The sequence below is a fragment of the Synchiropus splendidus genome, chromosome 16, assembly GCF_027744825.2.
Source record: "Synchiropus splendidus isolate RoL2022-P1 chromosome 16, RoL_Sspl_1.0, whole genome shotgun sequence".
Lineage (NCBI taxonomy): Eukaryota > Metazoa > Chordata > Actinopteri > Syngnathiformes > Callionymidae > Synchiropus > Synchiropus splendidus.
In genome coordinates, this window is record NC_071349.1 from 19,839,392 (window position 1) to 19,861,025 (window position 21,634).

Consider the following 21,634-nt stretch of genomic DNA (forward strand, 5'->3'; position numbering starts at 1 on the left):
TTGACAGTCGTTTACCATAACAGCAATGAATCGTGTGGTCACCAGGAAGGTCGAAAATGTCTCGAGTGTTGGTTTAAAAAACCCGCCTTTTCCGTGTGAACGCCATTGTACTGGCGCGTATCGTTTTCAACGACGCCGACCTTTGTCCCCGCTGAACGCTTCCGCTCGCCAAGTCGCTCATTCGGGGCTCCTGTCACGTCGAGTTCTGCCTCTCGGCTGCGGCTCCAGCAGCGCCGTCAGCACTCATAGTAGCTGCGCTCCTTTAAACGGCGCACATGCGTGAACGAGTGGAGTAGGTGGTCGCGCGTGGCCGCTGTGCGCATGCGCGCCCCAGCGTCCTCCACCGCCGTGGATGCCGAGCCGAGCGTCTCTACGTGCGGCTACAACCGCAGAGGCTGAATGAGACGAGCCCGGGGCTTGGGACACGACGAGCCGCTTCTGGCCGCTCGGACAGCTGTGAGGTCGGCGGGCTGGTGTGGAACCATCGCGGGTGAGTGCGCGTCCTCGGACGGCGCTGATGCTGTGGACGCAGCCTTCCTCTGCGAGCAGGAGGCCAGTTCCTGCCTCCTGTGCGCCTCCGAACCTGCGTCGACCCGCCTCGGTTCTGCCTCCGACATGACACCGAACCCCGCGAGCGAGCATCACGACGCGCATCACGTCGATGTTGCGGAAATACGCGGGTGGTTTTGCAATATGGCTGCGTCTCCTTCCCAGCGAGACGCGGAGAGGCACTGCAGCATCTCTGTCCTGATGTGATGCCGTCACCGGCTGCGGGCTGCAGCCAACCAGCGCCTCCGACCCAACACACCTTTGCCAGCAAACCACCACCGTCTTCCCCTCATGTATTAGCGAGAAGCTGCCTCTTCCGTCCTCGCGAAGCAGGGTCGGTGTTGGAGCTCGTGCTCCTCACTTCAGATGCTCCTCTGCACTCAGCGCGTTTACGCTCCACAGTGCGGTTCTGAGCTTCTGGCTCTGGATTAAAGCCGGATGTTCGACGTGTTTGCTAGGGTCACGACACATTCCCAAGGCAGAGTCCTCCTCGCGCTCCACTTCACCAATGGCAGGACAAAGCCATTGGCTGCTCCAACCAGCAGTCAACATCTCCTCCATCCTCCTGTCTCCTCTCAAGGAGTCCTCGTGTTTTTTACGCTGGAGTGTGTGAGGTGACCACTGTTTTCTGCTCTCTGAGTGGACTCCAGCTTGGGAACCTTCAGATGGAACTGGCTCCACTCTAACAGCAGTTATTCGTGCACACGTGCCTGGTGTTTATACGCTTCCCGCGGCTTGTTGCGACTCCTGTCAAAGTGATGCTCATGTAACAGATTTATCAGCTCATTTTCATTATGGAACAAAATCACCAGGAATATTTTAAGACCTTGAAAATATCTGCCTAAAACCGTTGTACATTTCCAGATGCGTTTGTTTGATTTCAAACCAGCAAATCTGTGGTGTGTGAATGTGCTCTTGAGGTGGTGTGTGTGCGCACCTGGTCTGACTCCGGCTCCGGCTAAGTTCACGCACTCAGGTTTCCTCCCACGGTCCTGGTACAGACAGGCCGTATTGCCTTTGAGACAGGAAGGCACAACAGTGAAACTGGACGCTCGTCGTCTGCGCTAACACCAACTAGCCATGCTAGTAGCTAGTCAGGCTCTTGGAAGTTTTCTGCTGCAAACGTTGACGACAGGAGCATGATTCCGCCTCATAGTTTTTGAAACAATGAGGCCTCAGCATTTGAACTGAATCTGATTCAGCTAGTGTTTGCCTTGCTCAGGGGCAGCGGGCAGGGGAAGTGCGGGAGCGTGGCGTCTGTCTTCTGTCAGGCTCCGCCCATCAGCGGCTCCCTCCTGAGAACACTCCTGCCACCAGCGTCCAGCCTGAGCCTCCTGCTGCGGCACGGTCTCGGGTCCTGCTCCGTGTTTCTGACCAATAACAGCCTGTGTTTTCCTGCAGGGTCGACTCCTTGACTCGGTCGGACCTTCAGCTAGCCACAGGTAACTATGGAGCTCGTCTGAATCCAGCCTCAGAGCTGCATATTTGATGAGTATTTTTTCAATAATTCAACCGTTTCTCAATTATTCAGTTCATAGAAGATAGTTGTCGAGTGAAAGTTGGCATTAAGAAAAAAATACCAACCCTCCTCTTTATCCTCCTCCGTCATCTTGGCTTGAAATGAAATGTGAACTGACCAGGAACTACATCTCCCACGATGCATGTTGATTTAATGGCCGCCACTGGAAAGACCAGTGGTTTCTTGGCGGTAAAGAAAGACCTGCTGAACGTCGCTTCATCTGATGTGTGATGTTGGAGAGTGGATGGAGGGGGAGAGCCCTGGGGCTCGTGGGAGCCGAGGCCTGGGCTGGTGTTTCCTCAGGTGTCCTGTTGTGTGATGTGCCGCAGAATGATCGAGGAAGGCAGCAAGCGAGGGAAGGCCATGGTGGAGAAGAGGCAGCTCTTCATGGAGATGAGTGAGTGGAGCAGAGCCAGAGTGGAGGCCCGTCTGGCGGCTCACCCTTCCTGTGTCCATGTGAATGTCCGTGCAGGGGCGCAGAACTTCGACGTCATCAGGCTCTCCACCTACAGGACGGCCTGCAAACTGCGCTTCGTGCAGAAGAGATGCAACCGTAAGCTGGACCCTCAGAACAAACAAAGACACGGCGCTCGCCTCTGCTCCGCTTTGATCCGCCTTGACTGCCGCCCTTGCAGTGCACCTGGTGGACGTCTGGAACATGATCGAAGCCTTTCGTGACAACGGCCTCAACACCCTGGATCACGGCGCTGAGATCAACGTGTCGCGGCTGGAGACCATCCTGTCTTCCATCTACTACCAGCTCAACAAGCGGCTGCCCACCACCCACCAGATCAACGTGGAGCAGTCCATCGGCCTGCTGCTCAACTTCATGGTGGCCACCTACGACAGGTAGGACGCCCTTCTCCTGCTGGATCCACTGCTCGTGTGCGCCACCCGCCGGTGGAGCTTTGCTCAAGGCTCTCGGTTCACTCCAGTGCACGAGGCTGGGCGAACCTTCACAGGAGGTCCAATTAAAATGATTTTTTTTTAAATAAATGTTGTGAAAGAACGAATCCTAAAAGCAAAACTCTTATTTTAGAGTCATATTTTGGTGCTAATCCCTCACGGTGAAGCTCCATTGATGCTCCTGAATCAGGAAGTGTTTTCTCATGGTTCCGTCTCTTCGCAGCGAGAGCCACGGCAAGTTGACGGTCTTCTCCATGAAGTCGATGCTGGCAACGATGTGTGGAGGCAAAATCGTGGACAAGCTGCGCTGTAGGTTCAAGTAGACTGCTGCTGTTCCTCAAGTCGAACACAGGTGGGCGCTGCTCCCGCACAAATAACCAGGCTTGTCACTCTTTTTCTCAGACGTGTTCTCTCAGATCTCTGACTCGAGCGGAGTCATGGTGTTTGCCAAGTTCGATCAGTTTCTTCGAGAAGTCCTGAAGCTGCCGACGGCGGTGTTCGAGGGTCCGTCGTTCGGGTACACGGAGCACGCGGTGCGGACCTGTTTCCCCCAGCAGGTAGGAGGCCTCCGACCGCCGGGCCTCAGTGTTTGCCCTCCTCCTCATGAGCGCGTTATAATCCCCGTCATGGTGTTGGTGTGCATCGTCTTTGCCTCCAGAAGAAGATCATGCTCAACACCTTTTTGGACGTGTTGATGGCCGATCCTCCGCCGCAGTGTCTGGTGTGGCTCCCGCTCATGCACCGACTCGCCAACGTCGAAAATGGTAGGTTCCCTTGACCTCAGTTCTCAACCTGACGCGCTGATGTTTATTACTACTTACTTCTATGATTATTACTATTATTATTGTTGTCGTGTTTTTGTTCATGACCGCACGTTATTCCAAAGCACTTTCCCAGTTGGTGGGATCCTCACTGACCGTGGCTGATTCTGTGAATGAAACTTTCATTTGCCTCCCTGAACGGCCATCTTTAGACCTCACCGTGCCTCAGTGTCCTCACTGAAAACCAGGCCAACGTTTCCTTCGCACTCTTTCTGATGTTCTTCATGATCCAAAAAACCCATTCTGACAGAAGGATGTCTGACCTTCAAGCACAGCAGTGCGGCCCCCTCCAGTGAGCAGAGACAGGAAGTGACCTCACCGTTACAAATGCACTTTACGGCTAATGACCTGCCAATCACCTGCCCCATCTGCTGGTGCTGCGGCAGGACAGTGCTCTGCACGTTCCCGGAAGGCTCGGCTCAGATCATATCTCGGCTGATAGGGATAATTCAGACTGACGTGTCGCGGGAGATAGACCAAGCCCATGATGCCTGTGTGTTTAGTGAGGGAAGATTTAGTCCAGAAGTGCTGTGAGACACTTCCTGTCTCCATGTTTACTGACCTGGCTGCAGGGCCTCTTCTTCTTCTTCTTCTCACTGCTGCTGCTGCTCGTGTCGCCCTCAGTCTTCCATCCGGTGGAATGTTCCTATTGCCGGAGTGAGAGCATGATGGGCTTTCGGTACCGGTGCCAACAGTGCCACGGCTATCAGCTTTGTCAGAGCTGCTTCTGGCGTGGTCACGCCAGTGGTCCCCATAGCAACCAGCACCAGATGAAGGAGCATTCGTCCTGGGTAAGTTCAGCAGCCGCCATGTTGAAAACATTCACCTGCCCTGCTGTCGCCTGTCCTTCACTCCCACCTCTCAAACTCACCAACCTCATTTCTAGTTTCTTTTTTTGGATTTTTCTTTTCTTCACTCATCCTATCCTGCATTTTCTTTTAATATCTTTAGCCGTCTTTGTCCATGATTAGATCAGGACAGTGGAGTTGTCTCATGTGCAGTAAGACAAAAGTGACTTTTCCATGTGTATAAGTATAAATACGAGAACTGCCCAGCTCAAACATTTTCTGATAACATATATTAACAATTTGGAAAACAAATTCATGACGAAATACAAAAAATAAATACGAAAAATATGTTTCCTGTTTAAAATAACACTTACAAATATTGATTGAAGTGAATGAAATACCTTTTTTCCTCCATTTATTTTCTGCCTTTTGAGCCACTCCGTAATCTCTCAAAACACTTCCCGTGCGGCCTCATATTTCATGTCACGACATGAGTTCCTCTGATGTATTGTAGCATGTAACTTGGCCACCAGAGGTCGTGCGAGCGCGCAGTCTGATCATCCAACACACAACATGAGCCAGATGAAGAATAAAGTCACAATAAAAAAGGATCACAGCAACTGCGCTTAAAAAACTCGACAGTTCATCCTCCATTAAATGACTGGCGCGTGTTTGCGACATAGTTCCAGCAGCTAAACCACGATGTTGGCCCATGTAGACAGAACAGTTCTGAAAAAAGCCCAAACCTCCGGCTGACTCCAGGACAGGAGTTGACGGCCTCCGTGTGCATCCTGCTCCTTACAGAAGTCTCCGGCCAAAAAGCTGAGCCACGCCATCAGCAAGTCTCTGGGCTGCGTTCCCATCGGCGAGCCGCCTCATCCCGTGTTCCCCGAGCAGGCGGAGAGGCCGCAGGAGCTCACGCACACCGTGTAAGTGCTTCAGCATTCGTGACTCCCACGTTTCACCTCCACACCGCCATGTTCTCATCACCTCACCACCGTGGAAGCCTGTCCATCAAAACTCACGTCCAAACACTGTGCCACTTGTGCTATGGAAAATCCCTATTCATGGGTGAAACACTGCAGCTCCTGACACTGGCTTGTTCTGTTGCCAGGCTGTTGGCAGAAACACATGGCAGAAAATGCCTTTGTTTCACATGTGTCCAGAAAGAGGCGGCAATATGGCAAACTATATCATGGTTCATTGATGTGTTGACTGACTTTAAATCACTGTTTGGATGGGATCACTTCTCTTTTGCATGGTGTGACTGTAGTTTCCAGACAAATCCTTGGCTTCTCTGCCTGAACTTGCTTCATAACAACAATGATTCTTTCTCTCTTCACATGTATTTTGTGGTGCGTTTAGTTGTTCAGAGCCACCTTTTAAAGCCCAGAGCAGACGTTGACAGTCCATGAGCATCAATACAGTTTGGAAGTCAGACAGGTCAGGTTAGCCGTTAGCTCTGTTAGCTCTGCGCTGCAGACAGTCTTGAAAAGCGCTGCCTTACTCTATAGACGTCTCTCTGCGTCGCTGTACTGAGATTAGATTTGAGATTAGATTTGAATTCATCTCAAAAATGCAGCACATCAGGCTTGAAAAGCCAGCACAGGTTGCATCACCAGTTCCAAGCGAGTGTCCTGCTGACGCGCCGTGTGAGCAGGATCATGTGATTCACTGGACTTGTCTCCAGTGCTTCTCATGGATCTATATTCCGATCACGAGTCTGTGTTTGTTTGCTGGTTGTCAGTGGATGATAAAAGAGGAAGAAGCATTTCCTGTGTGGAGTGGCTTTACAGGCGGCGCTGCCTTCATGGTCCGCTGCTGCATTTGCGCCCAAACTCATGCATTTAAGATGAAGTTTGCATTTGCATGATTTTTTATCCACAGTCGACCCAGATGTTTGCCTCCAGCTGAGAGATGAAGCGATTATATCTCGCCAGGCAGAAGCGAGCGAGCGTGCGTGTGTGTGTGTGAGCGCACATCTCCGGCCGAGATTAGCGTTCCCCCTGCTGAGGCGAGCATCGACGCAGCCCAGGAGGTTCTGAAGTCGCTGAGGAGGGAGTGAAGGAGGAGGCTGCTGGTGTGTGAAGAATCACGTGAGGGTAGTGAAGGACATGCAGGAGGACAGTGGTGAGGTGAGCCGTTGCTATGGTGACGGACAGGCCGACAGACAATGTGAGGGAGGCGTCTCCTCTTCAGGGACTATGATGTTTGCTGATGATTTAGTCATCTATAGCAAGAGTGAGGAGGAGCACAAGGAGAAGGAAGAAAGAGCAGCAGTTTATTCAGCGACACTACACTGTTGGCCTCACTACATCCATGTAAGTCTGCCTCAATGATTGTTACGAAAAGTTCCCTCCAAACTCACTACATACTGCACCATTGTGACGTGCACTTCTGAGCCATTAATTCACATTATGTTGATACATATGACTTTTCTCTGTAAATGATTGGCATTATTAGCACTTCCATGATGAGCCAAGTTTTCAGAACGTAATAAAACGTGATAGAGCCTCATTACACAGTGGTGTGTCGGAAGCAACGTGCAGTTTGTTTGTTGGAGACAGGAGGCAGAGCTGGAGGTAGCAGAGATGAAGATGCTGAGCTTCTCTCTGGGAGTGAGAGCAGGATGATGGTAGGATCAGAGGGACAGCACATGTGCTCAGGTGTTTAGGAGACCAAGTCAGAGAGGCTGGATGGAGATGGTTTGGACATGTACAGAGGAGAGAGAGAGAGAGCCAGTACATTGGTAGATGAAGATGTTGAGATGTTGTAACTGCCAGGCAGAAGGTGGAGAGGAAGGCCACAGAGGAGAGTGATGGAGGTGGTGAAGGAGGACATGAGGTTTGTAGGTTTGAGAGGAGAGGAAGCAGAGGACAGGGAGGAAGATGATCCGCTGTGGCCGCCACTGAAGGAAGGAGCCCACAGAGACAGAAGAAGACTGTCACCAAGTTAGCAGCTTGCTTCGTGGAGGAGTCACCTCCACATTGTTCCAGATTCACCAACTTCATATGAGCTGAATAACCCGTGATGGTCTCATGAGGCTTCATGAAACAGTGTCCTTATTTCTAGAGCCCAGCAGAGGGCGCTCTCTGCTGTAAAATATTTGGATTTAAACAGTCATTTCAGTGAAACCGCACATCATTTTTAAACCAGCAGCGGCACATACTGAGCATACTGTGGCCTCATCAGCTCATCACTCCTGAATCACATACCCTCCAGCCAGGAGTGATGAAGCCCAGTGTGGGGGCGCTGTGACGATTTTAAACAGGAGACCCAGGTAAAGTTGATGCAGCGCAGCTGAACTGAGACTGTAGCTCTGTATCGTGGTGCTGCTTGTGCTGTGGACTGTTCCGTGTGTCTGGCATCTTCCCTTCAGCTTATTCTTAGACCTGGATGTGACTCGACTGAAGGGTTCTTTCACGCCTTCGTCAGTCGCTTGCTTTCTTCGGCTGTCAGTCGTGGGCTGAAACCAGCTGACGCATTTCCCCACCGTCAAAAGCGGCTTGACTAACGTTAAAGTCATACAAGATTCATCTGAGGTGCAGCGGCTTGTCAATCCAGATGAAGGTCTCAGAGAGCACGTCCCAGTCCGGACTCTCAGGTGTGTCGTGAGTGAGTCATGATGGCAGAATCGGGCTAGCGTGTCACATGTGATCATAAGTGGACGCCAGCCTCCCTCCCACCCCGCCGCCCCGCCTCTGGCCTGAACCCTGGCACCAGGCCCGCTCTGGCTCTGCCTCTGCTCTGCAGGACTTCGTCACATGTCTCGAATGAACCGTCATGTTGTCTGGCTTTTGTGTTTGTTTGGGCCCACGAGTTGTGCGTTTAACAGTCACCCTCTGTCCCGGCCGTAGTGCCCCTTCAGGTAATAGTTGGAGGGAAGCGGACTGGACGTGGATGTGTGTGTTTCTACTTCCTGACACTCACACACTCTGCTGCTTGACCTTCCGTCCGTCATACTGATCCGTGTCGCCGTACGGAATAGAATAGAATAGAATAGAATAGCCTTTATTGTCCTTGTACAGTGTACAACGAAATTTGAGCGCTACTCCCTTGGTGCAAACAATGTAAAAAAGAATATATCAAAAACAATATATCAAAAAGTGGCCATAAGATATATTGCAATACTGTCTCGACAATCCTTAGATAGCCATCAATTTATCGAGAAAAAACTACTGTACAATAGTCTGTGCATGAAAACGAGTCTGTTGTCAGTGAGTCAGTCCAGTAATGAATCGGCCAAATGAAAATGAAAATGTTGGTATTAAACACGTGACAAATGCAGCAGCATATGCAAGTAGCTATGCATTCGATATTCATATTGCTGACCTGAATGAATGAAAAAAGGGTTTGAAGGACCAGCTACTGATATTGTATCATGGTTGAAGTAACATTTACATTAAGTGATGCAGCAAGTGAATCAGAAAAGCCACTTATTCATGTGTAATAGCCGTATAATAGGTGGTCATTAAAGTATCGAGAGTATCCACACTGGTTGGAGTTCTCTCTAGCGACTGGGTATTAGCCGCATGTAAGCTTTGTTTCTTCATGGTAGATATGTGTGGTCATCTTGAAGGCTTTCACGTGTTCCTGACTCAGTGAGGTCTGTCTGGCCACTGAATCCACCGCTCTGGTGGTTAACTCTCCCTAATTCTCCACAAGAAATCCATGTTCAGGTTCAGGCGTTAGCTTTTTGCCGACTCATCCTCTCAGGTGTGAGACCAGGTGAATGTGGAGAAAGAGCTGAATTTCCTTTGCCAGTCGGTCAAACTGTATAAGTGCGGGGGGGATGGGGGGGCGGGGGTGGCCATTGTCATTCCCTGCACGCAGGCAGCACGAGTGCCATGCAGGTATTTGACACCAGCTTGCGTCAGCACTTGACCAATGAGACGACTTTGACCTCAATCAGCACGTCAAGCTCTTCACTGCTGCCGAGTCATGAATCGGGGAAAGGACTTGGGATTATTTATAGACGCTGACGCGCCTCAGTCAGGCACATAAGACAGCAGCAGGAGGAGGAGGAGTGGGAACCGTCTGGTTCCACCTGGAGGGGGAGCCGGGGATTCGAGCCGCTCGCAGCCTTTCCCCAAATCCTGGTCTCCCAGAGGTGAGGAGGCAGCCAGACAGGCGCGGAGAGAGGAGAGCGAGCTGCCAGAGAGAGACTGCGTGGCGTCATGAAGTCATGTGATGACCGAGTTTCCTTGGAGACAGCAGCAGTGTAGTACATTGAGATGCTCGCCCGCTCGGTCGACGGCCGAGGGGCTTGGATGTGTTGGGCCAGACGCTCCCCTCACAGAGGTAAGAGATGCAGGGGCCGTCATGACACGCGGGACGTGCTGGTCGAATCGCTGAGTAATGCTTGCTTGCCATCCGGGACACTGCCAGTTAAGATTGCTGTTGATGCTTCTCCAAGGTTTCCGTGCCTCCAGCTGTTCCTTCATGTGCTCCTGGACAGACGCTCGTCTTGACTCACAGTAGTTATGGATGGATTCATAGTCGGAGTCTGCTTCGGCTGTGCAGCTTCCGAAACAGAGCTAACTCTGTTGCCCCGGGCTTGTTGTTGTTGTTGGTTTGCTTGTATCGATTCAGTGTTTAGATATTCACAAGCTTGTCTGCTCTGCAAAGTAGAAACTTGTCTCTAGAAAATAAGAAACAGTTTCACCTGATCTGAACTCCAAAATATCCTGACTGTTAGAAGGCAAAGTCAGCCATGGTAGTGTCTTCTTCTTACGCTAGAGTGAGTTCCCCTGTTCTCTGACCCACCTCGCTGCTGTTTCTTCAGCAATAGTGTTGTTTTCGCTTCATTTCCATCCGTTTGGTTTTCACGATATGCGCTCCACCCTCCAGCCCAGTGCCATGTGGGATTAGCTTCACCCTTATCATCACCTTTCTTGGCAACGCAGCTGGAGATGGAGGGATAACAGCTCTTTAGCTCCGACTTCTGCTGAAGCTGCTCGTATCCTTAGCAGCTGCTGCCTCAAACAGTTTGGAACAATGAGGATATAAATAGTTCTTTTTGGCAGAAAAAGAAACGCTGATGGGACAAATGAGCGTCGCGGGCCACGGCGCCTTTCTGCCATAATTCCTGCATACAGTGGAGCGGAGCTGAGGTTGGACCCTGCGTGGCCGACGGACCCCACAATGCTCCGCCCACAGAGTCACCTTTCCATCCTCACACTCTCCCAGTTGAATTGTTGTGCCCTTCTGACCACAAAGGCTAGTTTTGCTGTTATTTAGCATCAAGCTGCGAAGCATCTCGACAGCTATAACCAGAGAAGACTATTCTTCCACAGTCTTTCCTGGGGCCCTCTGCGACGCGCTGGAATGAAGGATGGCAGATTCATGACTATTTCAAACACACAACTGCCCTTAAGTCGTGTCCCTGGTGACCAACCCGCCCAGCCCGTGCAGCGTAGCATTAAAGACCTCTGATCTTGTCTTGTAGTCAGCCGAAAGCGGTGGCCAACAACATGAACGACACAATGCTCATGTCCTCGGGGGCCCCGACGCCGACCAAAAGGTAAGCACAGCCACCGCTAGCTGGTGCGAAGTTACAGTTGCACTAACCCAACACGACTCAGTGACGACGAAACACAAAACCTCAACACCAGAGGGAGACAGAGTCCGGTAAATAAAATGAAACTATCCAGAAACGAGCGTCCATAAGCGCAAACGGAAGGGAAGAAACCAGAGTCCAGGGCGCGGAAATAAGTCCACAGAGGTGCATCTTTAGGCTTGTTCAGGCGGGTGTTTGCTCCGGCGTCAGAGAGATTATGAAGATCTCACTCTATAAAGCTGATTTGACACGTAGATAGTGATGGAACTGGAGCCTGATCCTGGGGAAAGATAGCCGCGTGACAGCCGCCTCATTATTGTCTCCGCCTGTTCTCACGCAGCCCTCGGTTCGTGCCGTCGCTGGCTCCCTGCCATTATCAACTGCATGTAAATATGATAAGGGGGAGCAGTGGAAGACTGCTGCTCCGTCAGCGGGTCGCTGGAGAAACTGACTCCGGAGTGGAAATGTATTCGACGTGACCTTTGAAACAAACATTTATTCTTACTTCACATGGCAAGTTTCAGTCCTTGTGTGTGAGCTATTTATATCCCTCTTTCTCTGTTGTGAAAACACCCAGAATAGACTCGGTGCTTGCTTGGCTTGGAGAAGAGTTACCGCCAAGCAGGGACAGAGAACTTGGCTCCATCACCGTGAGGTAATCCCATCCCAGCTGAAGACCCAGGAATCAAATCCTCATCGTGTACTGTTAGAAAGATTCTAGATTGGATTTGAATGATTTTCTTCACAAACTGAGAGTGAAGCCAGGGAAAGGAGCCAACTGGGTACATCAATGAGGGAAGGTCGCCGCTCTTTGTCCACGCAGACAGATCACGAGGACGCGGAGACGTCCCAGCTAAAATAAATATTCAAGCAGTCAGGGTCTTTTGGCAGCAGCAGCTCCTTGATGTGCGTGTTACTATGTGACTCGAAGCTCACGTCAGCCGCGTCCACGGTTTCGCCCAAGGATGAGACGCTGAATTATTAAGTGCCCTATTTCTTGACAGACTGAACATTTAGCTGTGAGTCAAGAGAATCAGCGCGCCGCTTACAGCACGACTCCAGCTGAAGTGTTGACAGTAAACACTGGTGTTCCCGCCTCCCTAATTGATGGAAGTGAAATTGAGAACACGACTGCGGGTGGTTTAGTCACAAAGAATCAGACATACTTAAGACAATAAGAACTTAACTTAGCCTCATATTAGTTGACATGTTTTCATTTGGGTTTAAATACACTTGCATCATTTTTAGTTTGTATCTTTTATTTTCTGTTTTTATGTTCAAGGCTATTCTTATTTTATTTCAAAATTTTATGTGGTTCTTTTTATTGTGCTTTATTTTATTGTGTTTTTTGAATGTTAATTAAATTGAATTCAATTATGAATGCAAATTCTTACCATATTTGTTTGGCAATTTACATATATATTGTGTTTTTTATTCCATAAAAAAAGCTAAAAAATGCCATCATAATTCAATAAAACTCAGTGGTCCTGATCTGAATTGGACTGTGTACATCTATTCTGAAAATGACTGACATCAAAATGTTAAGACATCGAACCGGAAGGAGAAAACGTTTTCAAACGGCATATTTGAGCTCTGGCTTCTGGGTTCGCCTGGTAACAGAACGCAGCAGGTACAGACTGAAACTAATGGCTTCCATTACCCACGTCTCTCTTGGAGAACCATTTCATTTGTCGTCCTCGCGTCATGGAAGGCTGCCCGCTGAAGCGCAGGGCATATGTCCAGTCATCTGTCCACGCCATATGCCGCGCAAATCATCACCTCAAACGTCGCGCACATTTCCAGACTTCAGTGAGTGGCCAGGACGGTGTCCGGCCGCCCTCACCGCGACTCTGTTGACCCCGTGCTGTTCTTGCATCTGCAGCGTTTTAGAGAGCCCGAGTCGCTTGGACGAGGAGCATCGTCTCATCGCTCGCTACGCTGCCCGCCTGGCTGCTGAGGCGGGAAACTCCACAGTGAGTCGCTCAGGTGTTTGTAGCTCACGTCTGTGTTGTCAACTCTGACCCCTCCTGTGCTGCAGCAACAGTGTCCTCCGACAGACTTGAGCTTCAACTTTGATGCCAACAAACAACAGAAGCAGCTGATTGCCGAGCTGGAGAACAAAAACAGGTAGACTTGAGTCCGGATGACCTGAAGCTTGGTGTCAGCTGTGACCAACCCCCGTGATGTCATGACTTATGGCCCTACTATCACCAGGAGTAGTGAAAGGCATCACCTCTAACAAGCCCCATAACGTGCTGCAACAGTTGAATTTCCCTCAATGTTGCCAGACAAGGGCGTATGACGACAATTAGTTTCTCTTTGCTGATATTTAAAATGTATCATTCAACCTTTAATTCAGTCATTTTACTTTGAGAAACTCGGTCCTTCAAACATGGAGTGAAAGCGCTCAGCCAGTACCTTATGCCCCTCTGTCTCCAGGGAGATCCTGCAGGAGATCCAGAGGCTGCGGTTGGAGCATGAGCAGGCGTCTCAGCCGACGCCGGAGAAGGGCCAGCAGAACCCCACATTGCTGACGGAGCTGCGGCTCCTCAGGTAAACGCAGAAGAAAGACGCGTCGTGCAAGTGACCGCACCTGTCTGCATTCAATCCTCACTGTTTTAGGGGACTGACTTTGTCTGCTTTGTCCCCCAAACGTGGGTCTACAGAACAGCTTGGGTTTGCTCTCTCAATGGAGTTCAATATACTGTAAAAGGTTTGACCATTACTAGCGTCAACCAAACTTCCATTAGGACCAGTATCACCACCAGGGCCTTCCTTTCAAATGAGAAGTGTTTCTCTTGCTGTCGTTTGGAATACTCTAAAGCATCTAAACAAGGCTAGACTCTGCTCCCAACTGCCATCATTAGAACCTATCTGGAGGCTGGAGCCTGTAAATATCTGTCCGTGTTTGTCTCGAACTTCTGTTCAGTTTTACCCTTCAATCTCAGATGAAACAAAGACTGTCATTTTGCATCAGGAGGATCTGGATAGGTGGACGGAGCAGAGATCTAGTTAGAGGAGACTTGACTGTGGTTGAGACCCGAACGTTCAGGAGGAGCATGTGAGGACAGGACACAGAGGTGGCTGTCATTAGACAAGAAAAGTGGGACGAATGAGTGACTTATCTGCGCAGAGCAGCTCATTGTTGTGGCAACTCTGTAGAAGTAGTTGCTCGAAGTTTTCCATCATTTATCTCCCCCCAAAGTTTGGCTCTGTGTCCGCGCACTTAGTAATTGAAAGTAAATGTAAAAGTGTAAATTATATGAGATGATTGTAGCACTCATCTACAGCGTTTGGTTGTTGATAGTTGAAATAATTCTGAATTAAACTGGGAAATCAAGTCCAGTTCGCCTGGAATTGATAGAGTTTCTCCAGACAATTGCAATATCACTAATGAACACTAGAGGGCGGCGTCCTGCTCCGTTGCCTTCTTTTTGTCATCTGTGTGTGTGTGTGTGTGTGTGTGTGTGCGCTGTGTGTTGGTCTCAGGGTGAGGATCCAGCACTGGCACCACCGTGGCACAGGGTTCCTTTAGTTTTCCTCCTTTTATTTATTCTAAGGAATCCCAATATATGGATGTTTTCACCGAATCCTCTCCTCCATTTGCGCTCCGTCATTGTGGCAAACAAAATGTCATTTTTCTATCGTTGAAACGATGCGTTTCTCGTGTGCAGACACAGGAAGGATGAGCTGGAGCGACGCATGTCGGCCCTGCAGGAGAGCAGGCGGGAGCTGATGGTGCAGCTGGAGGGCCTCATGAGGCTGCTGAAGGTGACACGTCTCCCCTTCATGTTTTGCTGGACCGACTGGGATCCGGCTCTGTGTGAACGTGTGTGCTGCATGCTGGAAAGCCTTTCCTCTTCCTCTCTCATTTGCTCTCTTGCTTTCTCCCTCCCTGCTGTCCACTGCTGTCTGGTAGGATGAGGAGCAGAAGCAGGCCGTAAGTTGCCTTCAATTCGGTTCCCAAGGCCCCAGTCGTAGGATGCGCAGATGCGTTTGGTTTTCAGTCACTGCTGGGGGATTTTTGACCACATAAGAAGCCCCTCTTCATGCACTGAGCACGTCCGTCCTCTTCGGTCTCAAACAGGATTCAAACTCACACCTTGCTACAAAGCCTCCATCCAGATACTGTAACACTGACCTGCTACAGTCTTATGTGGAGAGGGGTTTGATCGACAGGGCTGTGGTTCCATACATCACGCACACAGATTTGTGGTTCAAAGCATTCAATTAAAATGACCTTTGAAGATCATATGTGGACCTCAGTCGCCCACCAGAGACTCGGAGTAGAGTCTAGTGGCCAGCGAGGTGGTGTGTTTAGAGCTCCGTGGCACAGCCAAGTGGAGGGTGAGTGCAGTGCAACCCCAGCGCCAGAGTCAGGCCTCTGCTGAGGAATGTCTGAGCCCCATGAAAACCTCAGGCTTCAGTGAGCACAAGCTAACACATAAGATCTTTATCGTCTTGGGTTTTTCCTCTTATTGTCGCTTGGTTTTTGACTTTTAATTGTTTCAATTTTTTGGCCCCTCAAACGGGGACACCACACGATGCAGTGAGATGTCATAACCAGATTATCCACGAAGAAACAGTAAATGAGATGATGGAAGGGAGTTGAAAAAACGTCTGGATGGAAGCACAGGAAATCCTCCCACCCTTGTGAACACATTCGACTTGACTATGAATTATTTAAAGCCTCTTATGATGCATACTCCTAATATTTTTCGTTAAATGGAGTTGAATGTAAAAGTTTCGCTCAAAATATCAACAAAAATGGCCAAACAAATGTGAATATGAATCATAAAAAAAGTGATGTGGAGACAGTTGCTTGGCTTCTGTGAGCCTTTAACATCCCCTGAGGTGGAGGCGAGTGAAGGTTTGGCTGAAAGAACGATGGGTCAACAGTGGATAACTTTCTGGGGCAGAAGCTGGGCATTGATTGAACTTCTCAGCAAGCTCAGGTGAGCTGTGGGAGGAAACCAGAGCGCCTTGAGTAAACCCATGCCACAGCATGTGCGGAACATGCCGACCACTCCGAGCTGGCTCAGATCTTGACCTTGCTCCAAACATGTCAGGGATCTGGCAGGTCCTGGAGCAGAGAGAAGCATCTGCTGGAGCAGAGAGGAGCTTCAGAAGCTTCTGCACAGCCTCGGCCAGTGCAACTGTCAACTGTTAGCGTGTTGGATTGTGGTGGCCTCTGGGACAAGGAGGAGCCAGCGAGGGGGTGTTGAGCAAACACGTCTTCTAAACTAGACGAGAGTGTCAGCGCACAGTCTTCGTCACGTAGATAAAGCAGGAAGTGGCGAGAACGTGTTAATCCGGAGCCAAGACGTCTGAACAACCTTTCCACTGCTGTGACGAAGGTCTGCTTGACCATCTGCTGCCTGGCTCCAGCCTGCAGTGGCACCAGAAAGCCGCAGTGATCCTCCTCTCCAGGCCGGAGCTGCTCACCCACACATGCTTCTCATTAGCACTTCAGCACAGCGAAGGTGCTCGACAGAGACGCAGGGAAGTGTAGGATTACAGGAGCCTTCACTGCTTTTTAGAGCTTGTTTCTGTTTGTTGGTCATGTATGGATTAAGTTCTTTCCCGCACATCTGTTCCTGCGTTGGTGTTAATCAAAGTCACCGTCAGGACTTGAACGCTTGCCCGAGTCCAGGCCCAGTCTCTGACGGGGAGATGGGACTTTTTCTGCGCCGCAGATGTTGACCACTTGAAGTTGACAGAAGATAAGATGGAAGCTCTGTGAGCGGAGCGAAGTGAGCGTGCTCCTGAGAGCCAAATAAAATCTTCTCATATCTGAAAATGACAGCTTTATATCGTTGATAAATGTTTGGTCTGTTTCCAGTTAGTTTTGGCACAACTGACCACAAAGAGTCCTGTTGAACTGAACCACTTATCAATAATGGTTTGACTGAATCAATGAGAAACTATTTCTCATCCCGACGCCACTCTATTTATGGAGCTTCATCTACTGCTTTATACATGTAGATAGTCTCATGGAACATATTGTCCTTTTGTTCGTATTTGTATTAAAGCTGGTCCGTTTTTCCTGAATATTTTCACCATGTCTCGAGCTCATGTAAAAGCCACTGCAGCGGTGAGCGTGTGTCAGTGAAGATGTGTGTTCCATGTTGCAGTCCCAGTCTGGAAGCTCGCCCCATTCGTCGCCCAGTCACGGTGCCGGCTGCTCCATGCCCATGCCCATCCGCTCCACCTCAGCTGGGTCCACCCCCACCCACACGCCCCAGGACTGCCTGGCTGGTGTTGGAGGGGACATGCTCGAGGCCTTCGCTCAGGGTGAGTCCGTGTCAGAAGTTGCTGTCTCAGAAGCGTCAGCTCCTCATGGTTGTCATGGTAGTGACGTGTGGAAGGCCGCTCCTTATTTTACACTGCCCCTGCATGTGGGTCCCAGAAGGGATTTGCATCAGTTATGGTGACCTCCAGCGTCGTACTGGCATCACTCAGAACAACATAATGAGGCCTCTGAACCCATGTGTCTGGCAGGTGTACCTAGAAATCTGCGCAATGACCTGCTAGTTGCTGCTGACTCAATAACAAACACCATGTCTTCGCTGGTGAAAGAACTCCACTCTGGTAAGTGACCTTGAAACACACGTGCCTCCTGCAGCCGCCTCATGATGGCGCGGACTGACATTGCGACTTTTGTTTTTAAAGTGGACGACGGGGGAGACGAGGAGGAGACCAACATGAGGAACGGAGGTGACTCCAAAATATGAACTTCATTAAGCCTTTCATTTGAAAACAAGTGTAACTTTTATTGAGAATTACTGACGTGAACAAAAAACATATAGCTATTTTTCATTCAAGCATGGAACATTTCTCTTTAATGCAGGGTCGGAAGCTCCATATTTAGCTGTTCAAATGTTGAAAGTGGCCAAAACTGGGCTACATGAAAAGCTTGTAACCATGGTTACGATGCAGATACTTCAGCTGCTTTATTTCATGGGAAACAGCGAGAGTGAGGTGTAGCCGCGCTGCGTTTGCATGTTAATAAGCTCCGACCAGCGGCTACACTTGAGTGAACTGCACGCGTGTTTGTCCAGGCACAATGCGAGTACCGAAGCACTGAGAGGCAGAAGGAGAGAGCGTCCATCCGTCCGTCCGGCCGGCCCAGAAAAGCAGGTGCACACCAGGAACAATCAGAAGCAACCGCCCCCACCCCCACCCCCCTCCTCCCTAGACATTAGCACGTAGATCAATGCATGCTGTAATCTAACAAGATTTCACTATGTGAACAGAATATTTCTTCACACCTTGCAAGTTGCAAACATGTCTGACGACTGAGTGTTTCTCTGCGTACCAAACCTGCTGCGATCGCTCAGCCATGTGACCGCAGAGATCAGCTTGTTGTGTCCCGTTGCAGCAGACAAATATGTATGTAAGATACTGTAAAAATGACCTGACCATGGCAGAGATATGGTCTCCTTTCACAGAACTTTCCTCGTCGATGGTCTTGTTCGTATTTCTTTTAATATGTATGTCATTTTTTTGCATGAATTGCACTCATGTCTGGGTTAAAGTACTGTACCATGTTGGGGTGTTAAACATTTCGGACTCAGAAACGAGTGTGTTTACATGCACGTTAAGTCGTTTTCAAAAGTCAAATGTGACCAGTGAATATGAAACTCTCAGTTCTTCCTGAGTGTTTCGGCGTCTAGTGCGTCATCTTACCTCAGCGTTTCCTCTTGACTTTTCACATCAGCCGCAGCTTTTCACTACAGTCCCTGAATGCATCAACACACAAAATTGCAATGCATATTAATACACCATCTTTGCCGTACAACAATATGGTGAAAAACACCAGACATGGTGGTTCAAATCCAAAGATCTTAGAGCGGACAGTGCCATCTAGTGGGCTTTGAAAACGAGGACTGTTTCATGAAGCCTCATCAACCCATCACTAGAAATGAGAATTTTGCTTTTGTTCTTAAACAAGACTGTAGTATTAAGCACTTTTTAAATACCCATTTCTTTGCATTTGGTAAAGAGGGCCAGTGCTTGACCTAAAGCCTTAGCACTGAAGACTCGGACCATACACCAACAAAGGAGAACTGAGGGTGTCACCGAACCAGGAGAGAAACACGGACCAAGCCGGAGAAGAAATCTAAAAATATAACTCACGGAAAATACACCAGTCATCAAGCACATCAATAGCATCAAAATGAAGCTGAAAATAACTAGAGTAAAACACAAATAATCAGAGTAATCCAACGGTCAACAAAGGAAACAGCGCGGCAGTTGGAACTAGCTCGCAGCTAACACGTCAGAAAGCTCAAGGATCAGGAAACGCATTGTAAGAACGCAGTCAAGTTAAAGTTAAAGTGCATGAAAAATGTCTTTTTCACGCACGACAAACAAGGTGCTTCATTTGTCCACCAGAAATCAAACCTCATTTAAAATGAACCCAATAATAACGGAGATAGCTTCAAATGAAACCAATACAGTGCTGTCCATTTTTTTTCTGAGTTACTATTTGAGTATTACGTCTTCACCGGAGATTGTTTCATATTTACTGCTCATGATAACGGTACAATTGGTCTTTTATGAAGAAAAAATATTGTGATGATTAAAAAAAAAAAGTCTAAAGAATAATATGTCATTGTAAACACACTCGCCGAGTCATGCTGTGCTGCTGCTGCTGCTGCTGCTACTGTGTGCTAAGTTAGCCACCCTTGCTAATAAGAGGGCTGCGCGGTTGGCTAATGAAGAAAAATAACGAGTTTCTTTCAGAACTGAACCGAGAAAACCCCCCAAAGGGCATTGTAACACTCACCACAGCACAGTGCCTCCTTCCAAATACAAGCACTCAGCTGGCACAGTCAGCTTTTAGCATTTAGCCTAGAGAAGCGCCTCAGGATGTGTAGCAGTAGGAGTTAGCATGTTATGTGGTGGAGATGAGTAGCTTCATTAGAGTGAAGGGATATTGGTCAAGTGCAATGAAGGTAGGTGCTCAGGGAAAGCAGAGACGCGTGTAGATCCTTACGTGAGGTGAAATATGGCTCGTTTTCAGTTCCTTCAAGTCTGCTGTTAAACTGTGAGGAACCCAGTTGACAAACAACCACACGTTGTTCAAGGAGGTGTAAAGAATGTCGATGAAAACAAGTGCTTTTCGGTGAGGCATGTTGGATGTGGTTTGTTTGTGAAGTGCGTTGGATGTCTCTGTCTGAAAGGAATCTCGTCCAAGTGTTGTCTTTGGGGTCCGTGTGTTTTCTGTCTTTCGGAGTTGCCATACACCGCCGAACTCAGACGCAGTGTGGGACCGGCGCGGCTCTAAAAGGATGTGGCTTTTGTGAACCACAGAAATACTGGCTCGTCTTATAAGCTAAAAGGTTTCAAGTACCTTCTTCACTGTGTCCAGACTGAAAACACATTATTTTGTTTATGGCTCTTAATGTGGTCGCTGTTATTTGTTTCTCTTCTTGTTCTGACTCTGGTTTATGGTGTGAATTTAATGTGATGGGTCACACAGGCATTTGCACTCTCATTCTTGTCCAAATGTTATTTCAATCGGGTTCTCATTTTTCAGTCATGTGACCGCCGTCCTTCAGTGATACGTGTCAGAGGCTTCTGTCTTCCCCTCGATTCTGACAGTGCTGTTGGGTGCAGTGTCCAAAAAGTCAGCTTTCTTTTTCGCTCTTGAGTTTGTGCCTGTAACTGTTTCGTAAAGTGCTGTATGAAGTGACCATTCTGCAGATAAGATTATCCAACAGCCTTCTGTGTACGGAGTTTCAGTCTGTGACCTTGTAGAGCTTTTATTTCTATCTGTGTGGTAAAAGGGAAAGTTTGACGCTCAGCCTTTACATTTGTGCCAAACATTCTATGTGTCATGTAATGCACAGGTATATATATATATATATATATATATATATATATATACATATATATATGAATTAAGTATGCTGTCGTGGCCCATTTTTAAGTCACTGAATTTCTCTTCATTTAGTGATTTTGGTGTGAACTAATTCAATACGTAGAGACACATCCCGAAGGACCTGACGGAGGGGTTTGTTGGGTGGAACATGGATCGGTGTTTGCAGGGAGACGACAATGCTCTGCTGTTGTTATTTATAAATGTATGTGTTCCGTATAGTTACGCTTCTAGTACTTTTGTTTTCAGTTAGCTTTTTCAATCATCAGTTCATGTCAGACACACCCACTGTCTTGTAAATAAAATCAAATGTGAAATATATTAAAATGATTTAAAATATTGATCTGCCTTGTGTTTTCAATATGTGACATTAAATGTAAGATATGGCTTCCTGAATGACCACATTCTTTTGTGTTTAATTTAAATTCTTGTGCGTTTATTAGTTGGCCAGCACATTCATTTATTTTATTTTTATTTTATTTTACACATTCATTAGTTCCGTTCTTCATTCATTCCATCTGGATGACAATTTGTTTATCAACCTTTTTTACGACCTTGTTCCCTAATGCAGTTTGTTTTAGATTCGATTTTTGTCCACTTTTTTTC

At 48.5% G+C, this 21,634-nt stretch overlaps 1 protein-coding gene across 12 annotated transcripts; it reads left to right on the forward strand.

Moving 5' to 3' along the window:
- The first annotated feature begins 335 nt into the window (after positions 1–335).
- On the forward strand, positions 336–21,337 carry dtnbb (dystrobrevin, beta b). Of its 12 annotated transcripts, none has more exons than XM_053844905.1 (20): positions 336–490; positions 1,951–1,991; positions 2,398–2,465; positions 2,541–2,621; positions 2,704–2,917; positions 3,198–3,283; positions 3,377–3,531; positions 3,633–3,738; positions 4,420–4,586; positions 5,388–5,512; positions 11,032–11,106; positions 13,025–13,115; positions 13,181–13,269; positions 13,582–13,695; positions 14,817–14,913; positions 15,062–15,082; positions 17,277–17,436; positions 17,644–17,733; positions 17,815–17,859; positions 18,204–21,337. In XM_053844905.1, exons 3-20 carry the CDS (start codon positions 2,399–2,401, stop codon positions 18,227–18,229), a joined length of 1,809 nt encoding a protein of 602 aa, XP_053700880.1. In that variant the 5' UTR covers positions 336–490; positions 1,951–1,991; position 2,398; the 3' UTR covers positions 18,230–21,337. The 12 variants fall into 12 exon arrangements, 10 of the variants coding, with proteins under 10 accessions (XP_053700880.1, XP_053700884.1, XP_053700882.1 ...); XM_053844909.1 differs by having other exon boundaries at positions 13,187–13,269; XM_053844907.1 differs by having other exon boundaries at positions 5,391–5,512.
- The last annotated feature ends 297 nt before the right edge of the window (positions 21,338–21,634 follow it).